This window comes from Thalia democratica, chromosome 9 (assembly GCF_965202585.1).
Source record: "Thalia democratica chromosome 9, ktThaDemo2.hap1.1, whole genome shotgun sequence".
In the NCBI taxonomy this organism is placed as follows: domain Eukaryota; kingdom Metazoa; phylum Chordata; class Thaliacea; order Salpida; family Salpidae; genus Thalia; species Thalia democratica.
The window spans coordinates 33,479,146-33,490,785 of record NC_139173.1 but is presented as its reverse complement, the minus strand read 5'-3'; the positions used below and the strand labels follow the sequence as shown (position 1 = coordinate 33,490,785).

Below are 11,640 nucleotides of genomic sequence, written 5' to 3'. Positions count from 1 at the left end.
ACAAATGGTTACACATGTTTGCTTACACAAACCAAATTTTATGAAAAGTTTGTTTATTGGCAAAAAATCGAAATAAAAATTAACAATGCTGAGACCGAAGAAAAATAATTGATCTCAGCATAAATTAATTAAATAAACTTTTATTTTAAATTACTATCAGTAGAAGAATTTTTTAAAAGTCAAATAACTTTTAACATTGTAAGCAACCTGCATGTGAAACCGAATTTAATTTTTTTTTGTGACGTCACATTCGTATGATGACGTCACAATCACTGGTACTGGGTGCAGATCTGATCGAAGTTGGCTTGCGCTTCCCTCAGCTGTCTCGCAACGTTCTCGTGAAATTCTGCTTGCTTCGCCAAGTAGTCCTTCATGCGAAGCGCCATCAGTCTGTGTCTCTCCTGAAGAAACACATTTTTATTCAATATTCATAATATTATTGATGTTTGAAATACAATTATTTTTTTATATATTCTTTTATTCTTAAAGCCACTAGTCTGTGTCTCTCCCGTGGGGATAAAAACAAATTAATAATTTTTATTTAATATTTTCCTTCTTAATAAGTTCTATCAGGGTCTTTATTGTTGGAGTTATGTGCTAATATACTTATATACATGACTGTTTTAAGATAATTTTGAACTTTTTGAAATTTAACAATATTAAAGATATTTTTTTTTAATGATATTTAAATTTTTTTTCTAAACGCTTGTCATAAGTAGTTCTTTTCTTTGTAAGTTTTTAAATTACATAAGTGTGTTACTTAAAATCTTTGTTCACTTTTCGAAAAATCTCAATATTGACAATGTTAAGTTTATGATTTGTTGTTGATGTTAAAGTAACATCAAAATAGAGGGCTGAGAAAAATTATAGGAGAAAAAAAACTTGGGAAATTTTATTTGCTCAAATAATTGGTAACGCCCATAAACTTATACGTGATTATCAACTTTTTACATAAATCCTCACTACAAAGTCAAAAAGAGACTTAAAAAACTTTTTAAGTGATAAATAGACTTTATACAATTTTTTGTATACCAATTAAAATAATTTTCATTTAATCAGTCATAGTTAAAATAGTTGTACATTCAAAATTTAAAAGTATTATGCTAATGAACTGCTGTTTTAAGAATTTGAAAATAAGTTGTCTACCTAGTTTCCAACAGGGTTTCCAAAAAGGGGCAATATCACTCTTTTATTTGGGAAAATTTAGTAATGCGGGAGGCAGTCATAGAATTTTCAACTTGCTTTTAATACAAATTTTAGCTTAAGTTTTAATATTTTAATCTCTAAACATACAAAATTTTTACAGTTTTTTAAAATTTCAAACTAGGGTTTCCAAAGTGGACCATAGCAGAAAACGAAAAGTTAAATTGGTGATCTAAAAATTAAATCTGTTTAAGGGGGCGGTGACTAATAGTGGGAGAGCGATTTTACTTTATAATATAATATAAATAATAAAATAATTTAGGAAAGCCCTGGTTTACAGTTTAAAAAAAGTACATTGAAGTTTTAGTTGATTCACAAAGTTAAAAAGTAGATCCTCTCTAAACTTAAAACTGTTCCAAAATACAAATTCTAATATTGTTCACAACTTGCAGCTGAACAAAAAAAAAAGAAAAACTCGAAAGAAACTTTTCACCGCGTTTTACACAACGAAACGCAAGCACAAAACTCTAGTCAAATAAAAACGGTTGTATGTTTTACATATTTTTTTACCTGATGAAAATGTTGGCTTTCCGACTGCATGCTCGCAACTATGACGTCACACCGCTCCGCAACTCCGCCCACCTCCGATGACGTCATCTTGCCCTCCTCCCCCAGCTTCTTGCATTCCTTCAACTTCCTCAACGCTCCGTTGTGCAGCTGCAAAAAAGTATAAAATTTTAAAGTTTATTAGATTAAATAAATTTTGAAGACTAAACACTCTGTTGGATATTTGAGAAAATATTGTAACCGTGATAAAAAAAAACATTAAAAATTATCTTAATATTTGATTAGCTTTTCTGATCCATAAAATTTGAAAAAAAATTGACCAACATTCTAAATAAAGTTTTTTAAACATAGCATTTTAATTTGAAGTACACTTTGTTTTATTTATTTAATATAACAGTAATTTTTAAAAGTTTTCAAAAGCTATGCACAATAAACAAAAAAAAAATTCTGTGAACTTGACACTATTTTACTTTTAAAACTAATATTTTACTGTTGGCTAAATGCATTTATTTTCAAACTATTGAACTCTAACAAGACTTTAAATTATAGCTTTCGAAAAAAAATTAAGATACATCACTCATTTTATTAGTTATTTTGCTGATCACAAAGTTTCTGCAAAAGTAACAAAAAACTTTAAGAAAGACTATGTTGTACAATACAATGTTAAAATACTAAAAAGAACTTTTGTTTTTTCCAAGAAGTAAACTTGTAAAACTTTAGTAATTCTTTTTTATAACATAAGCACTATATTAGTTTTAAATTTGTAAATTTTTATGATATCTACTCAGTTTCTAATCAATTTTATTTTATTTTAAAACCAATAATTGCACAAAAAACAATAAAAAATGCGCAATTTAATATGTAAGCTTATGTCACAGAGGTTTTATAATGAATATATCGTTTATAAAAGAAACTTGCATCTGTAAACTAAAGAAATACGTTCAATATGATGTCATAATGTTACAAAAAACATTTTTATGTCACTAATAATGAATTTTTTTTAGTAAAGATGCAACTTAAAAACAATTATACAGTATTAGTTTTGCATATTAACGACTTCAACTTTATAAGTTTGTATTCTCATTAAAGTTAAATTACTTGGTCTAAAATATTTTTTATAGGTACTGTGGGTCAAAAATTTAAGTAAAAATAAAGTTATAACTAAGCTTAAGTGATTATTTCTTATGATTTGTTTACAGCATTGAAAATTAAATCGGTCAACTTGCAATAATGAATTTTTTTGCAGATTATCAAAATTTCACAAAACTTGTACACATATGTTTTACGGTGAATTTAATAACAAAAAAAATGCTAAGTCATACTTTATTCAGATTATCATTTTTATATAGTTTAAAATTTGACATACAATTTGAAATTCTTCTTACTTTGTGTTTAACTAACCTTTAAATTTAAAAATATATTCAAAAATAAAGTTGAATATCATTGTATAAAAGCAGTGGTGTTGTTTAATACTACTTTTAAATATTAAAATAAAAAATGTACAACTGTATACTAAAACAACTTAAATAACAGATATGATTAAAAAAAAAAGTTTTTTTAAATTAGTTGAGTTTGATAGAACAAATTGATATTGATTGTACATTAAAAAAAAATATTTTTATTTTTATTCAAAACAAAATAATGTTTTTTGAACTAATGAAGTTCAAATTTTATTTATAGAATGTACATTCCTTGTTAAAAAACTCCCAAAAAAATATATGGTCTTTCAAAAATTTACCATCACTTTTTATTGTAAAACATATTTTTTTACAGCAATAATTTAAAAATTCCAATTTTAATTTTACTCTAAAACAAAAAAAACCGTTTAGAAGACATTTAAGTTAAATTAATTTGTAAACGTCAATTAAATTAGACATATTTTTTGTAAAATGTCACAAAATAAATGGATTAAAAATGACTCATGGGTTTGACATAAACTATTTGAATCATACGTCTAAATATATTACAATGGAATAAGTTCAATAGAATCAAAAAAAAGGTTTTTTAAAACTACAATAATAATTAACCTGATCAAATTAAATTGTGTTGCACTTTTAATTGAGTACAAGACAACATTTTTTTAAATGTTTAGTGTAAACATAACTATTCAAAGCTTTTGTTTCTAATTAGTTGAAAATTACCATAAAAACGGTAAACACATTAAAACACTGATACCTTTAAGAAGATAAATAGTAAAATTAAAAAATAAAATATTTTTAAAATGTAGATAGCAAATTTAATGACTTTGATTCTAAAACGCAAGCTTACTAATAAGTAAACTTACTCATATCAAAATTTTACAGTAGACATATATAAAGCGTAAACTTAAACATTAATTTAGATTTATTAAACTTTTTACATAAAACCAACATGAAAACGCTCTTGTAGCCAGGGTGGCCACTGGTTTTTAAGAAATTTCTTCCAGGTTTTCTGAACTTTTTCCAGGTTTTTAACAGTACACGTTTTTGGGTCTACTTTAGTTTGAAATTAAGTTAAAAATAAAAACAACAACATTGAAAAGATACTGTAAAGCTACTTAACTTTAAATGTGTTTTTTGATGTGTAACAATTTTGATGAAGACAATTTTTTTTAATCAATATGTTAGGTTTTCTGTGTCAAACCAAAAATTTACTTTTTACATGTAAACATTGTTAAAAATTCCAGTTTTTTTTGTGTTTTTTGTTCAAAATTCGAGTTTTTTCGTTTCAAAAATTCTCAAATTCCAGGTGTTTTCAGGTCGTTTGTATCCTAAGTTGCCAAATTCCAGGATTCCAGGATTTGAGGCCACCCTGTGTAGTGTGTCGGGGACCACTTTATAGCATATTTCGTCATATGTTTGTGTCTTACAGTTCAAGTGGCCTTGGTATTGATGCCCAGGTCCATCGTATGGACAATAAACTTTCAATAATAATAGTATAATATTTATTATTTTCATGCTAACAATTCACTGATATGTAATCAAACTTATCATTTTGTTAGTATCTTATTATTACCATTTTATTAAAGCAAACCAACATGATAATGTAATACTTATAAAAACAAATTGTACAGTAATCTTCCGTTATTTTACCAACATATGTTTCTGTGTGTTGTTGGTACAATAAAGGAAGATTACCGTACAATTTGTTTTATTTATATTCCAGTGAAGTTATTTCACTAGGATCTTTTGTTTGCAAACGATTAAATCTATGTTTTTTGAACAGTTAAATAATGTTTATTATTTTCATGCTAATAATTTACTAATCTGTAGTTTAATCAAAATTGTTAGAACAAGCGAACATATTTCAATAATTTTCATGTAAATCATAATTAAACCAACATGAAAACAATCTGGTAATGCGTCGAGGACCCCCTTGTGTATCCACAATATTTCCTAATAATAATAAAATAAATCAAATAAATACTATATACATCAAACAAACATGAAAACAATCTGGTAATGCGTCGAGGACCCCCTTGTGTATCCACAGCGTATCTATGAGTGGAACGTGATCCTGCTTGCTTTGTTCGTGGTACTGCTCACCGATGGAATGATATGTTTCACCTGTTTGTGAATAATATTATTAAAAAAAATATTTTAACTTAGTATTGACGAAATTGTTCACCGATGGAATGGTACGTTTCACCTGTTTGTGAATAATATTATATTTTCAAACGTCTTAACTTAGTATTGATGAAATCGTTCACCATTGATTGTTGTATTTCAGCTGTATTTGTTTAAAATATCGATATTTTAATTTGTTGTTTTCCTATTGAATGGTATGTATCAACTAAAATTATTTAAAATATTTTTAAATACCATATCAAGGCATTTTTTTTTAACTGCATACTATAATATAAAAACTTTACAGCATAAACATACAGTACCATTTTATCAATAATTTTCATGTAACTCATAATTAGTTACCTGTATACTTGAAAACATAAGTTTCTGGACTACAAAAAAAAAGTTTTACAAGTAAACCAACCAGCAATTTTAATTGCGTCAGTCAATTGTGGGTCTGTTTGAGCTTCGGGCATTCCAAAAGATTCGCTCAGCATAATCATTGATTTACCTAACAATTAAAACATAAAAACATCATGTAAATAAGTTAGAAAACTGTATGAATTTAGAGTCCTCAATACATAAGAGCTTAATTATAAAGATTTTATTCAGCGATTGTTGTTTTAGCTAACACTATTTCTCTTAAAAGGATCTTTTAGCTTTTAAGTAAAGCTCTGAAAATCTTTTTGGGAGAAACAGCGTTAGCTAAAATAACAATCGTTGAAAAACACTTTGATAAAAATTATATACAACAATTCGAACTTAAGTCAAAAAATTTACTCAAAATAATCATTAACTTATCTATTAAATAATTGATACACGAATCACAATACAAGCTGACATTTATGAACCATATTTAATATAAATTTAAAATATTTATTATATATTCACAAATGGTTTATTATATATTTACAAAATATTTACTATATATTCACAAATTATTTATTATATATTTACAAATTTTTTATTATATATTCACAAATTATTTATAATATATTTACAAATTATTTAATATAAATTTAAAAATATTTACCATATATTTACAAATTATTTATTATATATTCACAAATTATTTATTATATATTTACAAATCAGTTATTATATATTTACAAATTATTTACTATATATTTACAAATTATTTATTATATATTTACAAATTACTTATTATATATTTACAAATTATTTATTATATATTTACAAATTATTTATTCTATATTCACAAATTATTTATTATATATTCACAAATTATTTATTATATATTTACAATTTATTTATTATATACTTAAAAATTATTTAATGTATATTTACAAATTATTTACTATATATTTATAAATTATTTATTATAAATTTAAAAATATTTATTATATATTCACAAATTATTTATTATAAACTTACAAATTATTTATTTTATATTTAAAAATTTTTTGTTATATATTTACAAATTATTTATTATATATTTACAAACTATTTAATATATTTAAAAATATTTATTATATATTCACAAATTATTTACTATATATTTACAAATTATTTACTATAAATTTAAAAATATTTATTATATATTCACAAATTAATTATTATATACTTACAAACTATTTATTATATATTTACAAACTATTTTTTATTTATTTAAAAATTATTTATTATATATTTACAAATTATTTATTATATATTTACAAATTATTTATCATACATTTACAAATTATTTATAATATATTTACAAATTATTTAATATAAATTTAAAAATATTTACCATATATTTACAAATTATTTATTATATATTCACAAATTATTTATTATATATTTACAAATCAGTTATTATATATTTACAAATTATTTACTATATATTTACAAATTATTTATTATATATTTACAAATTACTTATTATATATTTACAAATTATTTATTATATATTTACAAATTATTTATTCTATATTCACAAATTATTTATTATATATTCACAAATTATTTATTATATATTTACAATTTATTTATTATATACTTAAAAATTATTTAATGTATATTTACAAATTATTTACTATATATTTATAAATTATTTATTATAAATTTAAAAATATTTATTATATATTCACAAATTATTTATTATAAACTTACAAATTATTTATTTTATATTTAAAAATTTTTTGTTATATATTTACAAATTATTTATTATACATTTACAAACTATTTAATATATTTAAAAATATTTATTATATATTCACAAATTATTTACTATATATTTACAAATTATTTACTATAAATTTAAAAATATTTATTATATATTCACAAATTAATTATTATATACTTACAAACTATTTATTATATATTTACAAACTATTTTTTATTTATTTAAAAATTATTTATTATACATTTACAAATTATTTATTATATATTTACAAATTATTTATCATACATTTACAGATTATTTATAATATATTTACAAATTATTTAATATAAATTTAAAAATATTTACCATATATTTACAAATTATTTATTATATATTCACAAATTATTTATTATATATTTACAAATCAGTTATTATATATTTACAAATTATTTACTATATATTTACAAATTATTTATTATATATTTACAAATTACTTATTATATATTTACAAATTATTTATTATATATTTACAAATTATTTATTCTATATTCACAAATTATTTATTATATATTCACAAATTATTTATTATATATTTACAATTTATTTATTATATACTTAAAAATTATTTAATGTATATTTACAAATTATTTACTATATATTTATAAATTATTTATTATAAATTTAAAAATATTTATTATATATTCACAAATTATTTATTATAAACTTGCAAATTATTTATTTTATATTTAATAATTTTTTGTTATATATTTACAAATTATTTATTATATATTTACAAACTATTTAATATATTTAAAAATATTTATTATATATTCACAAATTATTTACTATATATTTACAAATTATTTACTATAAATTTAAAAATATTTATTATATATTCACAAATTAATTATTATATACTTACAAACTATTTATTATATATTTACAAACTATTTTTTATTTATTTAAAAATTATTTATTATATATTTACAAATTATTTATTTTATATTTACAAATTATTTATCATACATTCACAAATTATTTAATATAAATTTAAAAATATTTATTATATATTCACAAGTTATTTATTATATATTTACAAAATACAAACCATGTTCTTTGTAGTCTTTGCTCAGTACGGACTGACATTTGTGAACCATGTTTCCTGATGAGTGGTTCAAATGAGACACGGCATCGTCCATAGCTTGGAATAATATTTATTAAATTTGTGTTTAAAGCTGGCAATTGAAAAAACTAAATGTTTATTTGAAAAGTGTTTTCAAAAAATCATCAACCAATTTGTGATAGACAAAAATCAATAATACTTTCATAAACTTATTTATAAAAATTTACTATGTTTATCAATGCATTGTTTAAAATTGATTGTAAATACTCATAAACGGTTTTTAACTGCGATAAAACCTTTAATGAATAAAAAATAATTTTTGTTCAGCATTTTATTAAGTAAGTACTAACAATCAATTTTATGTAAGTGATAAAAAGCTAAACAATTTAAAAACCTTTGGTGAATTTTTTGAAATCGTCTAAAGTTTGTTCAGCGTTGTCGTTTAATGGAGCTGAGGAAGGTAGTTGAATACATCTGAAGAAGTTTCCGCCTGAAAATAGTATTATTAGCGTTTACCGTGCTCTAGCGCCGCATACATAAAAGTGCTTGGTGTATAGTTTTCAATGAATTCCCATCTAAAGTGCAAAATAAAGTTTTATAATCGCTAGAATTTTGATAGAGCTTCATTTACTCTGCTTAGAAAACAAATTTAAACCACAATTTTATGGCATCTGTGTTCTTCATCGGGGGTTGGAAAATTTCGTGCTAACAATTTTAACTGGTGCACAACTATTTTTTTTAATTAAAACTAAAATAAATATTTGCATGTTTGCTCATAACTTTGCAAGTTATCAGTAGGGCTTAAATAAAGATGCTACAAATTTGTATCTAAAGAGTTATTATAAAATTTTAGTATAAATTTGAAAATTACGTATGGCCTAAAAACGACTTCTTTTAGTTATTGTAGCCCTGAAAAAGGCTGCCTATTTGTATTTTAAACATATTTAATAATGATAATTTAATATTAAAAAAATCAACCTGTCAGGTTATCCTTCTCAGCTTTTCTTTTGCTCATTTTCCACGCTTTCTGTTCGGTCAACGTGATGAAATTGTGGAACAATTCTGATTGGCTAATGACCGGGTGATCGCACATATAGCTTATCTGTCATTGGTTAGAACTTTGTTTGACACGTGGTGGCGTAACAGCACAGTAAATACAGAAAATAAGTTAATTCAGGTTGTTAGTTGCTTGTTACGAACTAAACTAACTTTTAGTCTATAAATTTAAATACATGAAAACTATGCTAATTAAAAAAGATGTTTCAGTAATAACACAATATTCAATAATCTACAAAGCTTAAATCTTCGATAACTCTTCAATAAAAATGAAGATTTTATTGCAACATATTGCTGAAGTAGATATTTTAGAATGTAGAATATTTTATGTTACATTCAAACATAGCATAGGAAAAACTTTTTAAAACCTCAAATTGACATTAAGTTTCACTATAAAATTTATTTATTTATTTATAAAACAATGCATATATGTACTAAAAACCAACAAATAGCTTAATTTGCTAAGACTAACAATAAAGCTGTTAAAATAAACATAATTAATTCCGAAATATATTTAAATAACACTACGAAATAACTGAACAAAAATACTGAAAAAACCGTCAAATATTAATACGTACCTTAAAAACCAAAACAACTTACTTACCGCTAATTAAGGCTTTAAACATTTTTAAAGTTAATTGCAGAAACTAAACAAGTATCTGCATTAAAATATATTATGTTTTGTTTATTAGTAAAACATCAAAAATAATATAAGTAAAAAATTAAATGCTTGAATGTTAAAATGGTAGATTTTAATTATTTAATTTAACTGATTTACATTACGCAATATAGACTATAAAAACAACTTAATTTAAAAAAATTGTTTTCAATAATAAATTTTTTTATGAGCAAATTAAAATTAGTAAAACATTTTTTACAACTACCTAAAGTTGTAAAAAATTAAAAACAATGAATTTTAACAAGTTATTGAAACTAAGAACAATAATTAACAACCGTTTTGAGAAATTAAAATAGAGCACTACATTTAAATACTAATTTTAAAGGTTAAGCTGATACAACTTTTGTAGTTTAAACATAAAAATAATAAAAAAGAAAAAAACAATTTCTAGAACTGTTTTATTTTATAAGTTTATACTAAATTCAAATGTTATTGCTTTGAATAAAATTTCAAATTTTTTAGGTATAAACAAGGCAATATAAAATTTAGGAGAAAACAACATTGATACAGTTGACAATCAAAAATATAAGGTTAAATGATTTTATAATAATAACACATTATACAGAATTCTTTCTTTACTACACTAACACATGTTTCTGTGTGTTAACGGATTAACACACTTCAACTGAGCTCTGTAAAAAAAAAATAAATACTGCAAGGAAAGAATAGAAGCTTAAGAATAGAAGCTCAAGTAAGTATATACATGTGTCCAATAAAAATAAAAATAATTGCTCTAGATTTTTATAGGTTAATAGTTAATGATATATAAAATACGTAATGTTAAATCCAAATGTTGTAAAACTATATAATATTTGTAATTTTTAAGTCTAAATCAAAGTAAAATACAAAACAAAATAACAAATCATAATATAAACTACTTACATGAAATCAAGGAAGTACTAATTCTAGATATATTTAGAATATTATATTATAATTATATATACTTTTATTAGCTTCTATTCTTTCTTTATAGTATTTATTTTTTTACAGAGCTCAGTTGAAGTGTGTTAATCCGTTAACACACAGTAAAATGTGTTAGTGTAGTAAAGAAAGAATACTGTTTAATTTGTTATAAAATATATTCAAGTGAACTTGTTTCGCTAGGATCTTTTGTTAACAAACGCTTAAATTTATACTTTTGAATACTTAAATGATTTTATAACAATATAAATTATATTAAGATGGAATATTTTATGCTGTATTAAAATGACTAAAATAGTATTGTTTAAATAAAAAATTGTTGAAATCTTGTTATATTTTTAGTTGTACAACGAAAAACTTAAAGAAACACAATTTATTTTAAAACTGCATAACTAGTAGAACACAAATTTTTATCAAAATGCTAGAACTATATCGGTTTATAAATTAAACGTCTTCTTGAATTCTTAACAAGTAAATAAATGATGAAGTAGAAATTATA

General features: G+C 22.0%; 1 protein-coding gene across 1 annotated transcript in view; it reads right to left on the bottom strand.

Annotated features, from left to right (window-relative positions):
• Positions 1 to 206: 206 nt before the first annotated feature.
• The window catches only part of LOC145843889 (sorting nexin-33-like), a 47,669-nt gene continuing 36,235 nt past the window's right edge, over positions 207 to 11,640 (bottom strand). The window contains exons 8-14 of the mRNA XM_082951153.1: positions 9,464 to 9,587; positions 8,880 to 8,975; positions 8,471 to 8,563; positions 5,680 to 5,766; positions 5,134 to 5,255; positions 1,714 to 1,860; positions 207 to 401 (exon numbers count right to left, since the gene is read on the bottom strand). Coding sequence (XP_082807279.1) covers positions 270 to 401; positions 1,714 to 1,860; positions 5,134 to 5,255; positions 5,680 to 5,766; positions 8,471 to 8,563; positions 8,880 to 8,975; positions 9,464 to 9,587 — 801 coding nt within the window. The 3' untranslated portion in view covers positions 207 to 269. The remainder of the gene's footprint in view (positions 402 to 1,713; positions 1,861 to 5,133; positions 5,256 to 5,679; positions 5,767 to 8,470; positions 8,564 to 8,879; positions 8,976 to 9,463; positions 9,588 to 11,640) is intronic.